Source organism: Argiope bruennichi, chromosome 7 (genome assembly GCF_947563725.1).
Source record: "Argiope bruennichi chromosome 7, qqArgBrue1.1, whole genome shotgun sequence".
Lineage (NCBI taxonomy): Eukaryota > Metazoa > Arthropoda > Arachnida > Araneae > Araneidae > Argiope > Argiope bruennichi.
In genome coordinates, this window is record NC_079157.1 from 21,192,306 (window position 1) to 21,214,405 (window position 22,100).

The 22,100-nt window shown below is 32.4% G+C and overlaps 1 protein-coding gene across 1 annotated transcript; it reads left to right on the forward strand.

Annotated features, from left to right (window-relative positions):
* The first annotated feature begins 3,044 nt into the window (after window positions 1–3,044).
* LOC129976688 (uncharacterized) lies at window positions 3,045–17,905 on the forward strand. Its single transcript, XM_056090392.1, has 3 exons — window positions 3,045–3,158; window positions 11,230–11,406; window positions 17,567–17,905. The coding sequence occupies exons 1-3, from the start codon at window positions 3,126–3,128 to the stop codon at window positions 17,684–17,686; spliced, it is 330 nt and encodes a 109-aa protein (XP_055946367.1). The 5' UTR covers window positions 3,045–3,125; the 3' UTR covers window positions 17,687–17,905.
* The last annotated feature ends 4,195 nt before the right edge of the window (window positions 17,906–22,100 follow it).

Genomic DNA, 22,100 nt, shown 5'->3' on the forward strand with positions numbered 1-22,100 from the left:
GTGGGGAAAAATAATAGAAATAGCTTCAAGTAGTTCCATGAAATAAAAAGATTATGAATAAAATTATAAAAATTGCAGAACTCGGATTATTGATCTTTGCTATAACCCTATCATCAAAAATTTAAATAACACATGAAAACGATCCTACAACTAATTATTATTTATTATTCGCAAGCATTAAAAAAAGTTGTTGAATTCGAAAACAGAAGTCGGAATTTCACGTCGCAGAGGATGCATTTAAGCTGCGCTCAGCGTTACAGCGTTAACGTTCAGCAACTCTATGTACTTATAACTACAGCGCAGAAATCTGTAGAAGAGGCTCTCATTTTTATTAGTGCTAGATGATATTTCTATGTAAAATTGGATCAACAAATAAACGTCTAGAGCACGAATTATAATTTTAGAGAATCAGGAGTTCAAGATCAGTTGCGCTTGTGTTAGTTGCAAGTTAAATACGATGCCATATATCATTTGAAAGCTTGGAGAATGGACATTTTGCTTGAAAATTATTGATTCTAATTGATAAATAAATCAGTTAAGTTATGTTCCATTTAGGATTACAACAGTCTTATAACGTTTCCCCTTTTTCCTCACATGACAATTAGCATTCCTGCAGGATGTAACGTCACCGTTTCTCCACACATATTTAAATGTGTACGGACCACCAGATGTGGAACCGTTTTATTAATATGGTCATTGTGTCTGGTCATTTTTTTGTATCCAGATATAGGACCCTAGATGTACTTCGTCTTTTCAAGGAAATCAATCATATTTTCAAGGTAAAAGAAATTCAAAACATCCATATGTTAAACTTTTTCCCATTATGAAAATACTCCTCGAATCTTCGAGAAACGGTCAACCACTGGCAACCGTTGTCATTAAGTGTCAAAGTCAGTTGGACTTAAGCCCTGTGTTAGTTGTGAATTGAATATAATTAACATATGTTCGGGATCAGCTACAAAGATGAATCCTGAACAGACATTCCCATGATCGACTGGATACCATTGTTGAACAGCTATTAGGTAATAAAGAACTCAAGTTCACCAATGGGAAAAATAGGCGGTAATTTTAGAAGTAAGAGGAAGAGAATAGAGGAGAGCAGTAAGAGGCGTGGAAGGAGAAGTTCGGCGAGACGTCCGTATTCGAAGAATGTGTTCCTGATTTTCTGAAAAATTCCATGTGACTCGGGTTTCTGAGTTAGGATCCACCCGATGAAGATCGATGGATTTCTAGAACGCCGCTCCCCTAAAGTAGCCGTTTGAGCTAACAGCTTGTTAGCGTTTTTTTGTGGGGTTTATTTTCTGAATTGGTCGATGAACTATTTCATGATTTACTTTCAACAGTTATGTTAATTTTTATAAATGATATTTACCTAGATGAGAACAAGATTTTTTTTTGTGTGTACGTATATTAAGTTGTAAATAAAAGAATTGTTTGCTATGCTGCTATCTTATTTGATAGATCAGGATGAAGATACTACAATCCTCTTTATATGCATGATTTTGCAAGACTGTATTTCTGAGCTTATTAATTCCTTTGAATTAACGTTATTATTTTTTTAATTTTATTAATTAGAGCCAATTTTTGCCAATACACTGGAGATAAAGAATACAAGAATACTCATATGATATAAACCTAATATTGAACCTTGTTCACATGACCTGCACGGTTAATCTTTAAATTCATTTGTCACACTAAGACTGGAAGTTTGCATCTCGAATTGAGACATATGGTGAACCAGATTTTGATTCTAGAAAAAAAAATCAATGAAGTTTACAATCTACAAACCTATTATATAGAAAAGTAATTCGATCGAATATTTTCAAATTCATGTATCACTAAGATTAAGGTGTTTGCTCTTCGAAATAATGCATATCATACATCAAATTTGGTTCAAAGAAGATATTTAACCTCTAAACTTTTTTTTTGCTCTTTTCATTATCTAATTAGATGAATATTCCATTTAGGGGATATGCAATCTTACTGATTCAGTTTAAAAAAAATCATAGAATATTTGAGGTATGTGGAAATACTACGTAATATTTATAATGAATTAAAAAGTCTTCGATGATTTAATTTCAACCTATAAGTTTGAGAATCTTCACTTCGATAACCTATGATGCTTGGACACAGCTATTAACCGATTGATTGAATACAGTTTGCAATTAATCTTTTATAGAAAATGAAATTCAATCACACACCTATCATAAGATTTTCTTCTGTAAAGCTGGCTTCACAGGAAGTCAGCTATTGAGAGCAATGGAAGAAAGCGTCTACCTCAATAAGATCATGTGACTGCAATGGGACAATGACAAACAGTTGCCCCAATGAGATAACCAATTCGCTTGTCCCGTTTGTGTCACGTGATGTTCGTGAAGTAGGTGTGGCTTTCCATTGCGCGCAATAGTTGACCTCGTGTGAACGACGCTTAAGGAATGAGATCAGCAGAATGCCTTACTTTTCTGGATTCTGAATTATAGGTAGAATTGTTATGGTCAGGATAAAAAAAATGGAATATCAGATTTCGACGAATCTCCACATTTTAATCTTTCTCAAGTTAAAATAAATGGCATTTTTCTGGAATTTTGTCTATTTAGGATCATAATTAAAAATTCAAACATAAATATAAATAAACTTCTGTGTATCACCTTGACATGAAAATTGCTTGTATGAAATTGTGGACATATTTAGTTGATTGGTATATTCAGAACTGCATAAACAATTCTCTTCAAGTGCTTTATGTAACAATGCTATATAAGGTATATATGCGAAAAGTAAAAGGGACAACATTTCAAAGGGCTTTCTTCCGTATTATGTTGTCTCAGAAAACTGATTACAAAATCTCAAAATTATTTATTATATATCACAATCTAATAAAGATAATTACTTACAAATTTCAACAAATGTGTTGAAATTCAGCCGAAACTTTGTTGGTTTGTAGCTGATGCGCATTTATTGTTTGATAAATACTCTCAGAAGGATGCGTAAAGCCCTAAAAGTTGTGCTCAGGTAATATGCAACAGTCATGCGCAATAAAATGTGTTATAAGATTTTGGATAAAGACAGAATTTGCTTCGCTTAAATTTTAATACTTGTGTGCATTAAGACAAAGTTAAATTTTTAAAATGGATGCTCGACAAAATAATGATGAAGAAAGGGTAAGAAGAGCTTTACTTTTGGTGTTATATCTGAAAGTTTTTACATCTTTGATGTATTTGTGTTGTATAATTTCAATTCTCTGCAAATTCTATATACTGAATTTGCATGAACTTTTATACTTTATAATGCAAAAATACTGCATAGATTAATATTCTAATACATCACTTGTCAAGAATTGTTTTCTAAAACGCACATTGAGATCAAAAAATTATATCAATAATTTTGGAAATACTTGGCAAGATTTTTTTTTTTTTGTAAAATTAATTTGTTTGCTAACACTTTATTAGAAAGAAAACTATTTTTTGAAGAATATGATTTAATCTGATAAATAAAATCCTAAATGTTAGATTTTTTTTCAGACTATGTAACAATCATGGCTGTAAAAGTTCTTTTTAGATGAATTTTTAGCATCGTGTATTAGCCTTCTGACCGGAACAATCTTCAAATATCCGTTCATTAATATGTGATTGAGTCGTCGTTATTACCGATATTCCTATCGGATGATTAACATTTTCGCTGTATGAGTCACGCATGTGATTCGGACCATCTTTTGACTTAGATGACTTCTTCATTATTGCCTCTTGAGTGCAGTAAAAAAGTCATCTGATTAAATAGGTGTGATTCACAAGGGCCAATATATTAAAGCTAAAATCTAAACCGATAGCAATTCATTACTGATTTTTAAAAACTTAATTTACATTGATAATGTTGCACCAAAATGGCACAAACGATAAGTGACTTGATTCGGACCATCTTTTGACTTAGATGACTTCTTCATTATTGCCTCTTGAGTGCTGTAAAGAAGTCACCTGATTAAATAGGCGTGATTCACAAGGGCCAATATATTAAAGCTAAAATCTAAACAGATAGCAATTCATTACTGATTTTTAAAAACTTAATTTACATTGATAATGTTGCACCAAAATGGCACAAACGATAAGTGACTTGATTCGGACCATCTTTTGACTTAGATGACTTCTTCATTATTGCCTCTTGAGTGCAGTAAAGAAGTCATCTGATTAAATAGGTGTGATTCACAAGGGCCAATATATTAACTTGTATATATAATTGACTTCTTTTAAAAAAATTTCAGCAAACGGCAACTGCGCTTATTAAATATATTCTTTTTAAGCAATACTTTAATGGTTTTTTAAAGTTTTAATTATTTTAAGTTTTAAATATATATATTAATAGCATAATTGAATTTGGATGCATATTTACATATCTTAATAAATGATTTAAAATTTAAATAATGAAAAAAACGTGGTCAATAGCAAAATATTTTATTCTTGTCTCTTTTTGTTTTCTAATAAATGATTAGAATAAAAGTGACTCAGATGGAAAACAAGTGTAATTTTTAAATAAAAATCGTTGCTTAGAGTAATTCTAACTGTTAAGATACTCCAAGAATTTTGAAAATTCATTCAAATTTATGATACATTTAAATTTTTGATGAATGTTTAAAAATTCTTTCGTTATATTAATTGGAATTCGTGAATGTATTTTTTGTGACATATTGCCTTATTCTGCGAAAGTTCCTTAACGATATTGAGTTCAAACCCAAGAATTAATACATTAAGACAATAGTAAAAATAAACAAAGGGCAAAAGAAAAAACTAATAAAACGCTTAAAGAATAACCAAACTAAATAAACATTAGTTTTAATTTCTACATTGTGTTTTTGTCAATTTTTAAGTCGGTAATAAATTGATTTTAAGATCAATGACTACATTAAAAAAGTCATTTTTTTTTTTTTTTTTTGCTAATTTACGAATTTTTTAAATTTAGTATTCTTAATGCTTCAGCAGGTTTCTTTATAAAGTCGTTAGAATTTTGTTTCTAAGTTTGTTTTTTGGGAAGCTACACTGATTTTTATATTTGTATTTGCATACGTTTTAGTGCTATTTTACGTCTTTAGATGCTGCTTTCTAAATATAGAATATGATAGTTTTAATTTATGACGTTTTTTCGAAGAAGAAACGTCATAAATTATAAAACCTAATGAATATTTTTTATCAAATTTAGTATAAAAAATGTATCAATATGTTCTGCAGTTCCTGAACTAAAATAAGTAATTAGGAAATACCATCATTCATTAGGAAATATTTATGGTTATTTTAAGGCTTTACAATTTTTAAAAAATTGCAATTTTTGTTTTATTTATCAGTCGATTGCGTATTTAAAGAAAGGATAAATGCAGCTCATGTCTTAGTTCAGGATCTAAATAATATATTCCTTAAGCTATCTGCAAAATCTTGAGTGAATCATTTGATAAACATCTTAACTAGATCTTTGTTTTATACCTATTTTTAGCAACAAAAAAATGATATTTTTTTTCCAATTTTTAAAAACCCTTTTGGCACTTAACTGATATACTTTAGTTTTTTTTCTAATCTTTTTTTATACAAATATTCAAAAATATAATAGTATACGAAAATTCCTCAAAATATTCATCTCAAAGATAATTACCTTAAAAACTTGTTAATATTGTCTTTTTATTTTATTTTTATCCTGTATTTCATAATTCATCTTAATAAATATTCCGGCATCTAAAAATGTCTTAAATCTACAGATGACGATACTCTTATGGAAATAAATTTATTTAAAATAAACCAATTTACTGTAGTTTGACTTGAAACACTAAAAGAATTTTTGTGTGTGTCATTGTAAATGCTATACGATTGCGTTTTCGGAGCTCTAGTATATCAAAAACTGAATAAAAAAATCAATTAACTTTTTGAACAAGGATTTATTTGAAAAAATCCTTGCGTTTCGAATGGATTAATAATTGTATATAAAGGTTGTATAAGAAGGCAAATTGCATATAAAGGATTGTATATAATTGTATATAAAGGACAAAAATTGCATATAAAGGATTTAGTGTGAGAATTCATTTATTTGAGAGATACGATATACATATAAGTTAAAACATCTGAAAGACCTGGCTTCGTTCGGCAGTTTTTTGTAAATTAATCGTGTTTTTTAGAGGGGAGGATATTTAAATACGAAATCATATACTGATTACATATGAATATTTTCAAATCCTACATATCTTGGTCATTTAAATAAAAAAAAAGTCATGAATACACTTAGTTTAACATATTATTCGAAACAATCTGCCATGTTATAGTATTCATTTTACAGTTAATCTGTTATATTTTTGAACTTGCATTCAGTTTTACCATGATGCAATCGGGCCGGATATGGCGCTAAATGACATTATCAGCATGAGAGCAGATTGAAAAAGGTTCCAAAAGTTTTTTTGTGTGTGTGTGTGTGTAAAATCGCTTTTTCAGAAAAGAAACCTATATAGATAAATTTAAAAAGCGAAACCTTATTTAAATATAAAATTTGTTCCGAGATACACAAAATGAATTATATAAGAATTGCTCGTTTAAAGTTATAAAATTTTAAAGAATGTCCTCTTACAACTGAAACCAATCATATTTGCTATGAAAAAGAATGTACATGTTTAATTTTATATTAATTTCTATGTCATATAAGACTCATCATCCGTAACTTGGGCAAAGCAAATGCATGACGTGTCTCAGTCGTCAAATATACAAAAGGAATTAAAATATTCCATCTTTGTAAACAGGTTAAAATAAAAGAATAAATTGATATAGGACCTTTAAACATTTAATTTTTCGAAATTCTTTTATGATTTCTTTTGATAGCCAAAAACATTCTGTACATTATTTATTGGTATTGAACATGGATGGATGTATGTTAGTTTAAATGGTACAACCAAAAATGTAAAGGCATCCGTTGACTTTTCACTCAGAAACATTACTTTTATACTTTTCACAATATCACATTTTCAGAGCTAGAGCGCAGGATTAAACAAAAATGGTTCATCTTATCAATATGAAATTTTCCAGGTATGCTTATATATACATAACTATCTATTACCCGCGACTTCGTTCGAGTGGAAATTTTGATGTATATGTATAAGAACTGATATAGGTAATGCGCCTCAATCAATATCTAAGCTCCGTTAATGATAGGTCATTGTGAGTGCTATCCAGCCTATGCATGATATCTTCTGATAGTGTCCTTGTATTTATCCCACAGCTGGAGGAAGTTTGATAGTCCGCAAGTGCTCACTAAAATTGCAAACAGGTCATTGTGAGTGCTATCCAGCCTATGCATGATATCTTCTGATCGTGTCCTTGTATTTATCCCACAGCTGGAGGGAGTTTGATAGTCCGCAAGTGCTCACTAAAATTGCAAACAGGTCATTGTGAGTGCTATCCAGCCTATGCATGATATCTTCTGATCGTGTCCTTGTATTTATCCCACAGCTGGAGGGAGTTTGATAGTCCGCAAGCGCTCACTAAAATTGCAAACAGGTCATTGTGAGTGCTATCCAGCCTATGCATGATATCTTCTGATAGTGTCCTTGTATTTATCCCACAGCTGTAGGGGGTTTGATAGTCCGCAAGTGCTCACTAAAATTGCAAACAGGTCATTGTGAGTGCTATCCAGCCTATGCATGATATCTTCTGATAGTGTCCTTGTATTTATCCCACAGCTGGAGGGAGTTTGATAGTCCGCAAGTGCTCACTAAAATTGCAAACAGGTCATTGTGAGTGCTATCCAGCCTATGCATGATATCTTCTGATCGTGTCCTTGTATTTATCCCACAGCTGGAGGGAGTTTGATAGTCCGCAAGTGCTCACTAAAATTGCAAACAGGTCATTGTGAGTGCTATCCAGCCTATGCATGATATCTTCTGATAGTGTCCTTGTATTTATCCCACAGCTGGAGGGAGTTTGATAGTCCGCAAGTGCCCACTAAAATTGCAAACAGGTCATTGTGAGTGCTATCCAGCCTATGCATGATATCTTCTGATAGTGTACTTGTATTTATCCCACAGCTGTAGGGGTTTTGATAGTCCGCAAGTGCTCACTAAAATTGCAAACAGGTCATTGTGAGTGCTATCCAGCCTATGCATGATATCTTCTGATAGTGTCCTTGTATTTATCCCACAGCTGGAGGGAGTTTGATAGTCCGCAAGTGCTCACTAAAATTGCAAACAGGTCATTGTGAGTGCTATCCAGCCTATGCATGATATCTTCTGATAGTGTCCTTGTATTTATCCCACAGCTGGAGGGAGTTTGATAGTCCGCAAGTGCTCACTAAAATTACAAACAGGTCATTGTGAGCAAAGCGACAAAGCCGCCCATCACCGCCTAGTTGCCGAGGATGTCCTGAAGGCTGCGGTTTAACGCCTCTAATGCATGCTTGTGCGATATTGTGCACTCGTTCCATACTATTAACTTGCACTGCTGCGAAAGGATGCCCAGCCGCTGTTTTTTGGTGATGTTGCATGTTGGGGTATCTTTGCTTGCAAGATTAAGTGGCAGTTTGAAAACGGAATGTTTCGTCCGGCCACCGTTAATCAAAGTGGCAGCAATGCCCGAAGAAGCTACAGCCAGAGCTATATTGCGGTCCTTGCGGAGTTGAGCTAACAGAATATTCAAATCAAGTCCGTATTTTTTTTAAATCAAGTCTATTTGATTTATCGATTGAGATAGCTACAACAGTATAATGCACATAATTTTTTTATCTTTTAAGTAAAATGAAAATACAGTTGTCAACAATAAGATCAAACTACGCCTGCGAGAATTTTCAATCCCAATTGGAATAACGCAAATGCGTGAATTTTGTACGTCAGTTGGGGTAACGCAATGTAGATTAGGAATTTTTAATTTCCTTTATTCTATTTCATTTTAATTTAAAAGTACTTCAGAATGAATCCGAAAGATCAATTAATTAACAATGTGTAATTTTAAATGCATCAAACACTAAGGAAATAAACAGAATCATTTGAAATAATTGGTCGAAAAAATGTTAAGCCTATCCTCATTAGCGTGGGGTAAAAAGACTGAAGCCTTACTCAATTGGCTGTGGAAATAAATGAAAAGATTTTTGGTGGGAAAGTTACTTTTTAATTAATAAAAGATTAACCGGAATAAATGGTAGCCTATGTCCTATTCCAGACTATAATCTATCTCTGTGTTAAATTTCATCCAATTCCCTTCTGACTTGACTGACTAACAAACAGAGGTAAAGAAAGAAAGAAATGTATCGCCTATGCATACCACAGCTCTTCGTATTTGCACATGCGCAGTGTGATATTTTCGAAAATTCGCAGAATAATTAAAATTGCAATTATAAAACTGTTTTTTTTTATTTTGATATGACTTTAATGTACTGAAACCTTCCTCAGTAAATGTTCTACAAAATGGTACAAATATCTCCAAAATTAGTTAAGTATTTCTAGAGTTTTTAGGGTTTCAACATGCAGGTGCTTTCAGGAGACTCCATTTTATACTTATAGATATGGAAACTCATGCAAAATGGGAGCATTATTATGCATGCCTCTCTTTCAGTACTTGTTGTGTTGAAAATGATTTTTTAAAAAGAGTTGTTTCAACAACATAAAAAGTAAAATAACTGTAGTAAATCATTTAAAATATTTATCTCTTTACCATGATTATCAAATAATATTCTTTGGGTGTAAACTGGTGTAAAATTTGTTAATATAAGACGCTTATTTCCTGAAAAACTTTGCATTCAAGCAAATTCTGTCTTTGGCAATTTATACTGAACACGTTTTCTTTTTCACATTTCAATTAATAAAAAATATTTTACTGGCTTAAAAATTAATAATTATAAGGAGAAATGTCTTGTAAAAATGTGGTAAAAAATTTATTAAGTTTAAGCATTTTCTATTACTTCAGGGAGAGTCGCATTTGACCAACTTTAGAGGTCTCTTTTAGCTGTTAAATGTCGTATAGCCCCTTAACCCTTAACTGGGGACGTGAGGTCTGCGAGACAGCTAGCGATGGATTTTCCTTCACCCCTGTTCTAGTTTTAGCTCAATTAAATGGATTGACCCTGTAGCTTCCTGTTTTGTGACCTTCAATACACGTGCACTTTTTCAACCGATTTCAGCGGATGCTTTTTAAAATAATTCCGTTATTTCTTTAAGCGCGGTCTCTAAGACCGCACTTCCCTATTAGTATCCCAATGATAAACAAGGCTTAGCAGATGGCGCTAAAACTTGGGCCCCGAAATATCATCCCATTTACTGATCCTATTATGAAGCAGTGCTCCAGACACTTTTAAATGAAGCAGAAAGTGATTTTAGTGATAAGGATAATTGCACAGAATAGTTTTTCGGTGAAAGTTCGCATTCAACTGATTCTGATATGTACGTTCAAACATAATTAATTTTTCTAGTGATAAAGTATTTTGATAAATTTATAAAATATATTAATATACCAAGAGATATATATACAGAATTTATAGGTTGATTTTTATACTAGTTCTTAACCTGTATGTTTAAAACTGTGCTATGAAAGTCACACAAGCCAATAAAAAAGGGCCAATTTTACCCATTGTCAATTTTTATTTTTTATTTTTCATATAATTGTTGAATTTTACATTATATTATCTTCTATATACCTTTATATACTATAAAAATAAGTATGATTTAAAAAATAAAAATAAATATGTTTTTAAAGAGTATTATGTATTGTAACATGCAATTTGAGAAGAAAATGTATGTTCCAATGCATTTACTTTTTTCAATGATAAAATATTTTAAAAAATTTCTAAAACATATCTAGATATCAAGAAAAATATCTGCAAAATATATTGGCAGTTTTTCATACTAATACATTCATTAGAAAATTTAAGCGTAAATGAAATGCGGTCTCGTAGACCGCACCCAACCAGTTAAGTCTTAAAATTTCACCTCCCCAGTTAAGGGTTAATACAGCAGTTGGCCACAACATATCTTTTAGACACTGCCTCATTTAGTGGTGGCGGGGTGGTCGACTGAACACAAGAAGCCCCTTAATACAACAGGAATCCATATAATTCTCAAAGTTTTGTAGATTATTAGATCAATGCGGTGACATATTTCTAAAAGAGCTGGTATCGCCTAATCATATAGCAGTGAAAATTAAGTTTTCGACTCATTAATGAGTATCGAATAAGAATATTAATTAGGAAATAAAGATTCCGATATAATTTATTTTCTTTCATTCTTTTCAGGAACAAAAGATAGCACTCTATGCTTTTATCCTTTACTGTGCAATATTTCTTCTATATTACCTTCATCGCCAGTTTAGACTACTGTATAAAATGTACAGTTATCTATCAATGGTTGACCGTTCCGTGTTAATCGTTGCATCTGCATTTTTGCTTGGATTCGTCCTTGCTCTTATTTCAGTAAGTATAGTTTCAATTAGAATAAGACTATTGATGAGCGTAAGGATGTGCTCGCTATCTATAAATTTGCTATTTTATCCCTTATTTACTATAGATATTAGGGCAATATGATCAGTTAGAAAAAATTATTTCTTACTATTTACTATGACATGTTACTTACTATGTGAATTTATACATAACATCTATTTAAGGGAAATTCAAAACAACCATTCAATAATTTGCAAGGAGATGAGGGATACAAACAAAAATTTGCAAGGAGATGAGGGATACAAACAAAAATTTGCAAGGAGATGAGGGATACAAACAAAAATTTGAAAGGAGATGAGGGATACAAACAAAAATTTGAAAGGAGATGAGGGATACAAACAAAAATTTGAAAGGAGATGAGGGATACAAACAAAAATTTGAAAGGAGATGAGGGATACAAACAAAAATTTGCTAGGAGATGAGGGATGGAAACAAAAATTTGCTAGGAGATGAGGGATGGAAACAAAAATAATTTGCTAGGAGATGAGGGATGGAAACAAAAAAATAATTTGCTAGGAGATCAGGGATGGAAACAAAAAAATAATTTGCTAGGAGATGAGGGATGGAAACAAAAAAATAATTTGCTAGGAGATCAGGGATGGAAACAAAAAAATAATTTGCTAGGAGATCAGGGATGGAAACAAAAAAATAATTTGCTAGGAGATCAGGGATGGAAACAAAAAAATAATTTGCTAGGAGATCAGGGATGGAAACAAAAAAATAATTTGCTAGGAGATCAGGGATGGAAACAAAAAAATAATTTGCTAGGAGATCAGGGATGGAAACAAGAAAATAATTTGCTAGGAGATCAGGGATATAAAATTGAATTTACAGAATAATAGAAGGTAGCATATACAATTGCTTAAGGACTCTCTGTGACAGTGAAGTGACAGGCGGTAGTTCAGATTGTGTTTCTAATTTATTCCTTATCAATGCCCGATTGTAGTGGATATTCAGGGGATAGGATGGCCAATATGCATAAACTGCACCTATTTCAAGACTGAAAAGCTAAAAGGGTTATTTTCAATGTACGTCTCATTTCAGTATCCAGAGACTACCACTTTTTGACGATTCTATCTCGCTAAAAGCTGAGACACAAAAGGATGAGCCATTTCCGGAATTATTTGTCCTTTTTGACCTTGACTTCAGCCCCATATTTATGTGAGTGTCTTGACGCTTCTGACCATGCTATTATAACTCAAAATTGCATATTGTTATTGCTTATATGGCTAGTTTAAAATGCAAAAAAGCTTTCAGGGTTGACACGTAGAATATTTTTTTTGTCATCAAATATGACTGAAATTATCTACCGTTGTTAATCGTAAACCTTATCAAAAAATACAGTAAGTACTTTAAAAAATTTATTTTGCAAGAAAAAAAAAAGTGAACTCGGCAAATTTTAAGAGCATAAATCTTTCATTTATTCTTCGTGATTTAAAGCTTAAACACCTTTCGGTGATAAAAAAAATTGCTCTAAAGTATTTAATTGCGAATTACTATCTTTTTCCGACTATATTATGAGTCATCCGTAGTTTTTAAGTCTCTTACGTCCGCGAATAATCCGAGTTCACCCTACTGTTTCTTCTCGCGCCTATTTTTATTAAATAAACGCATCCTTGCACATGTGCAAAAGTGCAGAGGGTTTTGAATCCAAGAATATGCAATAGTCGGGTTGGCATTGTGAATTGTTCGCTTGCCTCTTGGCAGTTCAACTCCACATAAGAAAATGTTGAATATTTTTGGAGGAAATGCAGCTAGAATTTCATTCCGGCAAGTATTCGCGATAACATGATGCAATGTCGTTTTATTCTCACAGTGACACATGCAAAGGTCATGTTTCTATATTAAAAGTGTTAAAAAAATGACGTAGCCAGATTTCCTATTAAATTACCGAGAGATATCCGGAATTATCCTAGCAGTTCCCGCACAACGTTGTCCGTGGCATAACATCCAAGAGAAAACATTAGCTTTAAACTAGTCTTAAGCCTTGCCTTCCCCCTATACGACATGGACATGTCACACAACACCAAATAAACATAAAATATATATATATTTAGAAATCGTCAAAAATTACTAGAAAAAATTTACTCTGTTTCTGTAATTCAGTTGCAATGCGATTTAAAGGGAGACGATTTCTTTGCTCAACAGAAGACTCTCTTTCCCTAAGTGTGGACATTCTTTCTCTGATATTCGGTGACCAAATGTTTCTTTCCTCTATATTTTCATTATAGCCCAACGAACGAAATATTGACATTTAATGTGCTCCGCCCAATTGCTTTTTTGGGTTTTCCTTTTTTTGGATATATTTTTTTGGCATAATTGGCAGTCGCTGTTTAAAATCGGATATAAACAAAGAAATGTATCGCATATAAATACCACACCTCTTGATATTTGCCTTTGAAGTTTTTGCACATGCGCGGATAAGTGCAAAGCACAAAAACTGCTGTTCTACGCATGCGTGAATCGTAGGAGCAAATAATTAAAATTACAATTGTAAAACTCCTTTTTAATTTTGATCAATGTACTAAAACCTTCACCAAAATTTGCCCTATAAAATGGTACAAATATCTCCAATATCAGTTAAGTATTTCTTGAATTTTTCTTTTCCAAACATACAGAGGCTTTCAGGGGATTTCATTTTACACTATGTATAGATATTTCCCAGTTTCAGACATTTTTTCATTTTTAAGACCTATAAAAATATTAGCTTTTACACAAGCTCACAAACGAACATTGACAAGAAACCTCTCACATCTAGCGAATATTGCGATATGCTTACTGTTCATAGAAACGTTTGTATTTTGAAAAAATAATATGTATCTTGAACGGTTTTTTTTAAACCCAAAATGAGATTTTCTTGAAACGAAATTAAATCACATATATACAGATCCTGTGCGCATTAAATCTATCCTAGATCAAGCATCAAATCTATCCTAGATCAAGCATCAAATCTATCCTAGATCAAGCATCAAATCTATCCTAGATCAAGCATCAAATCTATCCTAGATCAAGCATCAAATCTATCCTAGATCAAGCATCAAATCTATCCTAGATCAAGTATCAAATCTATCCTAGATCAAGTATCAAATCTATCCTAGATCAAGTATCAAATCTATCCTAGATCAAGTATCAAATCTATCCTAGATCAAGTATCAAATCTATCCTAGATCAAGTATCAAATCTATCCTAGATCAAGTATCAAATCTGTCCTAGATCAAGCATCAAATCTATCCTAGATCAAGCATCAAATCTATCCTAGATTAAGTATTAAATCTATCCTAGATCAAGCATTAAATCTATCTTAGATCAAACATCATGGTTACGGGTTAACAACATCTGTCTATCAACTAGATCATCGTGACCATGCTGTAAGATTTTGGTTTCGAGATAAGTATGGACATATTATCAAAGATAGACAAATCTTCTATGACAACTTTTATGGGAAGAGGAAGGGAATGTCTAAGATTTCTTTTGCATTTTATTCGCATAATTTTAATTTTTGTATTTTCACTTAATTAGCTGTGAATTCGAACTCATATAAATCAAAATCAAGTATCATTTAAATTTTCGAGTGTAATTTTCTGATTTTTCTTTTTGATTTTTTTCAAATTTATTTTCAGAACGGTGTAGTGCAAATTTTTCTCGGCTGTCTAACTTGAAAGTCAACAGTTCTTGAGTGCATTGTATTCGAGTAGTAAGATGATGGCAAAAAAATTATAATATTTTTACGATTTTGTTTAATAACAATGTAGATTAAACAAAATCTTATATGTCGAATTCTGCGATCAATTCCCTTGAAGATGATCTACAATTAACGTTTTATGATTTCATCTTACCATTGGTTATTTAATTATTATTGGTTATTTCTTGTTTTTGAAATTAGGAGAGGTGGGTCGCCTCTCAAATCCTGCATCACCTATAAGCGTATTGTATGTTGAATCCTCTTCTGAAGGCAAGTAGATGCCAAATACGATGTAAAATTCCACAAAATATATCTCATATACACAATATAGTCATATAAATAGTCTCATATACACAGTGTCTAGTGTTTTGATAGCAAGAGATACAGGTGGTTATCAAAATAATGGAAATACCTTAGATTTATATGGGATCCTTTATTAGTATGGTGTAGGACCGCCTTTGGCATATAATACAGCTTGAATTGGTCTAGGAGGCGATTCATTCCAGTATTGAATAGTGTTTAGAGGAATATTGTACCGTTCTTCCTGGACATATTATGAAAGTTCTGAGAGATATACCGGTGGAGGATATCGATTTCCTATCGAACGCTCTAAAATCCTAAAATAGATCATAAATGTTCCATTATATTGAGATCGGGTGATTTCGCGGGCCAAGGCAGAGGTTTAACTTCATCCTCGTATTCATCAAACCATAATTGGACAGGTCTCGCTGCATGAAAAGGTGCATTATCATCCTGGAAAACTCCATCTCTTGCAGAAAACAAAGTTTGAATCATAGGATGGACCTGGTCAGCTAAAATTTATCTACATTTCTCCCTAGTGATCCTACCTTTCAGGTTTACGATTTTTTCAGCAAAAAATTACGACATAACTACCCATATCATGACAGACACACCTCCATTCTCGACAGTTGTAAGGAGACAATCACGATCATACGCTTGTGCGTCCTCCAAATGTCCACCGTCCTGTTGTAGGGAAAAGTTTGAAACACGATTCGTCAGACCATATTACTTTCTTCCACTTATTAATTGACCAGGTTCTTGTGAGTGTGACACCACTGTACACGACGTTTACTATTAACATCTTTGACAAGTGGCTTAGGAATTGCTGCTCTGCCATAAATGTTCTGTTTATGAGGGTGCCTTCTAACTGTAATCACTGACACTCGAAAATCCAGATGGGTATTGAATTCTAAGGTCACTTTTGCTGCAGTTGTTTGCTTTTTAGACACTACAATCCGCTTCAATACCCCTCGGTCTCTTTCACAGAGATTATTTTTTCACCCACTATTTTTCTTTGCCTAACTTTATGTAACATGTGTTTATGCTGTCATAACACTGTACCTGTTTAGACACCGTACCTCCAGAAATGCCTAAAAATTCGGATGTTTCGGTCACACTTGTTCCAGCTAGACGGGATCCTACAATTTGGCCTCTTTGAAAATCTGAAAGGTACGACATTTTATGCTTATGAAAAAAATCCAAGAATTACAGAACTTTAATAAAGTTAGCACATACTATCAGAATATATGCATTGCTAATTTTTTTAAAAAAATGACGGCTATTGTTATATTTTAATGCTTACGAAGCATATTCAAAAATGTCACTTTTATTCACAGGTGTTTCGGTATTTCCATTATTTTGATAACCAACTGTAAGTTCCCTCAATTTGAATAGTAATATAGTTTATAATGAAGGTACTGGTCTACAAATCAGTTATCTGTTCTCTCGAAACTTGCATTGCCTATTGACTTATGGTAGTTGAATCCTAATTTGAAGAGAAATAGATGTCAGGTACGGTGCAAAATTTTACAAAATATTAGTCTTATAAGCAATGCCTAATGCTTGTCGACTACTAGGGAGATATAAACGCCCTCCATTAGCGATAATGAGAAAATTTAGGCTTATATGCCAATGGCTATCTGACCTCTCAAAACTTGCACTGCCCATGAAGGATCCTATCCTTGAGACATGCAGATGCCAAACCCTGTGTAAACTCCCAACAAATAGCAATCCTATATGTAAAACCTAATATTTATTGACTCTGATAGCAAAAAATAAGTCCGTTCGCTTAATATACTGAGGCAGTTTTGAATGAGATTGTTTGTTTGCATGTCATTCGTATCTGATCAGGTTAAAAGCCACGAACATCATCCCGAAAATTGCCCTCTTGTGATTTTAAGACGTTTCATATATCCAAACGGTACCACATAATCCTCCCATAGTGTAGTCTTCTGGTTAGCTGGCATCTTCAAATTGCTGTTTTAATTCAATTTCAATAAATATGACATTATTGGATGCGTGTTTAATTGCAATGTTTGCTCACTGATGTATAGAAATTCAAATTCATGTAAATGGTTAAACAGTGAATATTCACGAAGGAATACACGTAAATTTTAGAAGCATGAATTATAGAAATGTCATCTTTTGCAGTTCCAAGAACGTCCACCTTCTCATAGGGTTCAACGATGGAGACTTATGCCAGAGACAAATGGTGGAAATCAACATGACGATACTTCAGATGAAGATGATAGTTATTTATATATGCCCTGACGAAAATGATGTATATTTTCCAAATTACATCAGAGCTTTTACTTTCCGATATTCTTCTTGACATGATACATTTTTATACAGAACCAGTTGAAAGTTGAATGAGCAACAATAAGTATTCAATTGAGTTTCCATTTAATAGATTTATTTCTTCTTGAAACGAAACTCGTGCTATATTTATAGTCAATAAATTACTAATGTTATGTATCTAAGCTATTTTTATAAAACATGCTCATGTGCTTGGTTTTTAATAAATAAAAGTACTGAATTTTAATTGTTTGCTTTTATTTAGAGAATTCCTTTATTCATTATAGGAAGTGATATGTTAAGAAATATCTAATTGAATTGTTTAAAGAAAATTAGCCATTGGAATATCAGTGGGAAAAAAAGACAAAAACAACAACAGTAAATTTAAAACTTGTCTTTGTCCATCTCATTGTTAAATAATTTGTAGCTTACAGAAAATTTACAAGATGTCTAAATGCAATCACAAAGATTATAATAACCCAAATTTTATAAGTCAACAAAAATGCATTGTCATATTTTTACTTGTCATATTTTTAATTATATTTGGAGCAAAATCCGCTCAGAATTCCGCCTGTCCGAATATATGCTAGCACGTTAACTACAAAATAAAAAAGAGATAGATAAATAAAATTCTGTACACAGATTTAACATCTATAGTCTAGATAAATTTCGAACCAAATCCAACAAAGGATTGACCATCTACCCGTCTGTACTTTCAGGAACATTTAAATAGGATAACATAAAAACGCAGTGATTTAAATGCATCAAATTTGATATGACTTTCTAATTACAAGTGTAGTTTTCATTTTATTATGGTAAAAAAAAGTTTCGCACAATAACATTTCATAAGGTATTGCAGGAAAACGCAAATCTCCATTTATTTTTTATTAATTAAAATTTTAATTAAAAAAATCACAAAAAAGGGTGCTCAGTTTTTATGATTTACTAATATATTTAAATATATTGCCGTATTGAAAAATTGACAGACGAAATTCCATGGCCGAATGGTCATAGCCACTGGTCTCATAATAGAAAGACCGTAAGTTGAGTCCGGCTGGAGACAATGAAATTCAAAGTATGTATAAATATTTATTTCCTTGATTTTTGTGTTTTCCTTTATTTCATGTTCCAGAAGATACTGGACATTTCTTTAGTTTACCAGACAAGTGTTCTGGACTTTTATTACTGTCTCCAGAAAAGTATTCTGGAACTTTCCCTGCTAGTATAATGCAGAAGATTTGTCAGTCACTGTGTTCTCCGTTCTAAGTTGAGTTAATAAATTGCTTTAGCTCTACTTCTTGTGTGTGTCGTTGCGTTCCACACTAAAATACCTACGTGACAATAATACGTGCTACGTGCTTAAATACATTTCATTATTCTATGTCAAACGATATGTCTTGTTACTAGAGCGCCAATAAAAAATGTGATACATATACAAACGCACATTCTACATTATTAAATATAAATTATGCTAATAATTGGTTTAGATGTGTAATTATATTTTAAATTGAATTAAGCCATTTGAGAGACCTATAGCACAATGAAACAACCTTATGAGATTTCTAAAATGATACAAGTTAAATGGCTGTGAAAACTTATAGTTTGATAATACTTTGTTGAAGTAAACCATTAGAGCCAATCCTTCTAGATTCGTAAGGTGTATTTTAAAGACTGAATTGAAATTTTTGTTTCGGAATCAACACTTCCAAGAAAATAATTATATCAAAAATGGTTGATTTCGTATATGATAAAGCAAAATGTTTACATTAATACATTATAATTATTGTTTCGGAAAGGATTATAGAATCATCCGAAAGGCATTAATTGGAATTCCCAGAATGGTAAGTGTCATGTTCTGATGACAAGGATGATTCCTGAACTCGTTCCCGGTTCCTTTTAACTCTTTGCACTCGGATGGTGACTCTCACTCGCCATTCAAGACGGAGTATAAATTTGACGTTTTATTTATTCATTTTTTTAATATCTAAAGAATGGTAAGAAGATGTAAATTAACTTTTCTATAAAATACAATTTAAAATTACAATAAATATTTTTTTTCCATAGCAATAAGCAAGTCCTTGTGTTAATTGAATTATTTCGCATCAATTACTTTTACGACTGCAAAGGGTTAATCTTCATATTTTTCAAACTGATTAACAAACATCATACTTCGGAACTAGTCGGTCTATTAGAGAGTGGCCAGAACTTAATAGAGTACATAGAAAATATTAAAAATGAATGAGCTCGCAAATTATTGCATAGTTTAGCAATAAAGGTACTTTAAGAAAATTAACACAGATCAAATAAGGGATTCGAAATATCATCCTTTCATCAATCCTTATATCCCTTCACCATGAAATTCCATATATCCTGACAAAAATCAAAAGGCCGTCTCTTATTGATGTACTGGATATTTTCGACACCATTTTGATTACCATCAAGAGCTAGTGAAGAACGAAAAATGTATGACTGATTCTTGTGTAATGTCAGTAAACATGTTATATCCCAATTTTTTACTTCCTCATATATGAAGTATACAGAAAATATTGTAATCGTCAGAAAAATAATTCGAATTCGAGATATTGACAAATCTTCAGATTTCACTGATTCTTGTGATAACTGATGTATGACTGATTCTTGTGTAATATCAGTAAACATGTTATATCCCAATTTTTTACTTCCTCATATATGAAGTATACAGAAAACATTGTAATCGTCAGAAAAATAATTCGAATTCGAGATATTGACAAATCTTCAGATTTCACTGATTCTTGTGATAACTGATGTGTGACTGATTCTTGTGTAATATCAGTAAACATGTTATATCCCAATTTTTTACTTCATCATATATGAAGTATACAGAAAATATTGTAATCGTCAGAAAAATAATTCGAATTCGAGATATTGACAAATCTTCAGATTTCACTGATTCTTGTGATAACTGATGTGTGACTGATTCTTGTGTAATATCAGTAAACATGTTATATCCCAATATTTTACTTCCTCATATATGAAGTATACAGAAAATATTGTAATCGTCAGAAAAATAATTCGAATTCGAGATATTGACAAATCTTCAGGTTTCAAACTTCCCAGAATTCGAAAACCACATTTTTGGTATTATGTTTGTCAGTCAATCAGTCTCTCTGTGAACACGATAGCTCATAAGCACTTTAAGATAAACAGCTGAAATTTTATTTTTACTGATGGAATTACAACCAAATTTGTGGATGTCTATTAAAGTTTGGATTCGATAAGTACAAAATCTCAAGTGTCGGAATAGATGTGAACTCAATAACTTCAAAATGCAAAGAGCTTGGTATAAAAATTTAACGTTCAATATATAGATACCAAATTTTGAACCGTATTCCTCAAACAGTTGACAGACCGTCGCTCTGTACTTTTGAATACACGCAAACGCAATAACTCACGAACACAATGAATTAAATCAATGAAGTTTAGTAATTTTTACGAGCGTAGTTTCGTGTCAAATTTTTGTGTTAATAGGCCGCCATAAAAGGCACTAAAAATTCATATTCTCTCAATAGATTCAGTAAAAGTGATAAAATCATGTCAAATGAAAACAATCATGTATTTCTTAATTTCTTTTCGATGCCACGGTACTCTTGGCATTTCCGAAGCTCCCCAATTTTATGCAGAGGGAATGAGGATAAGACTTCCATTGGAAAATATTCGAGAAAGTTTTCGGTAAACAGTATAATATATCGGTCCAATAATTGTACGTCTAGAAAAGAGCAAAAGCCTACAGGCCGGGTTTACACTCGGCCAGTAGGCAACGCATGCGTAGGAAGGCTAAAAAATGCTCTTCGGTCAATGGCAAGTAAGTATCCCGACGGAGACTTTTTTATTATTACGCATGCGTTTGTGGAATTTGGCGGGGTTTTTTGGCGTGAAAAGATTGATCATTTATCATAGATTGATTCCGACATATTTTACTCTTTGTTCTTTCTATTGCTAGATTATGTTTTTTTCTTTTTTTTTTTAATTTATTTGACATTTTTTTTTCTATATTTTTAATAATTTAGGTATGTTGACTTTTTTTAACCATGTTTCTTTGTGTGAATATGCATCATTTTAATATGGTTTGGTTTGGTTATATTAACGTCCCGTTTGAAGCAACACTAGGGCTATTTTGGGACGGACCTCGTAATTTTGAACCGCGGTCAGATGACGAGGACGACATCTGAGCTGGCACCCCCCTCTCCACACCACACCACACCACACCAGCGGGAGGACGTTTGGTCATGACGGATTTAACGTGCAACTGACCCCCTTACACGACGGTTCTTCAGAGGAATCGGGTCACGAACCTGAAACCCTCCGGTTCCGAAGCCGAGACCTTACCACCAGGCCACCGCGGCCTTTATTT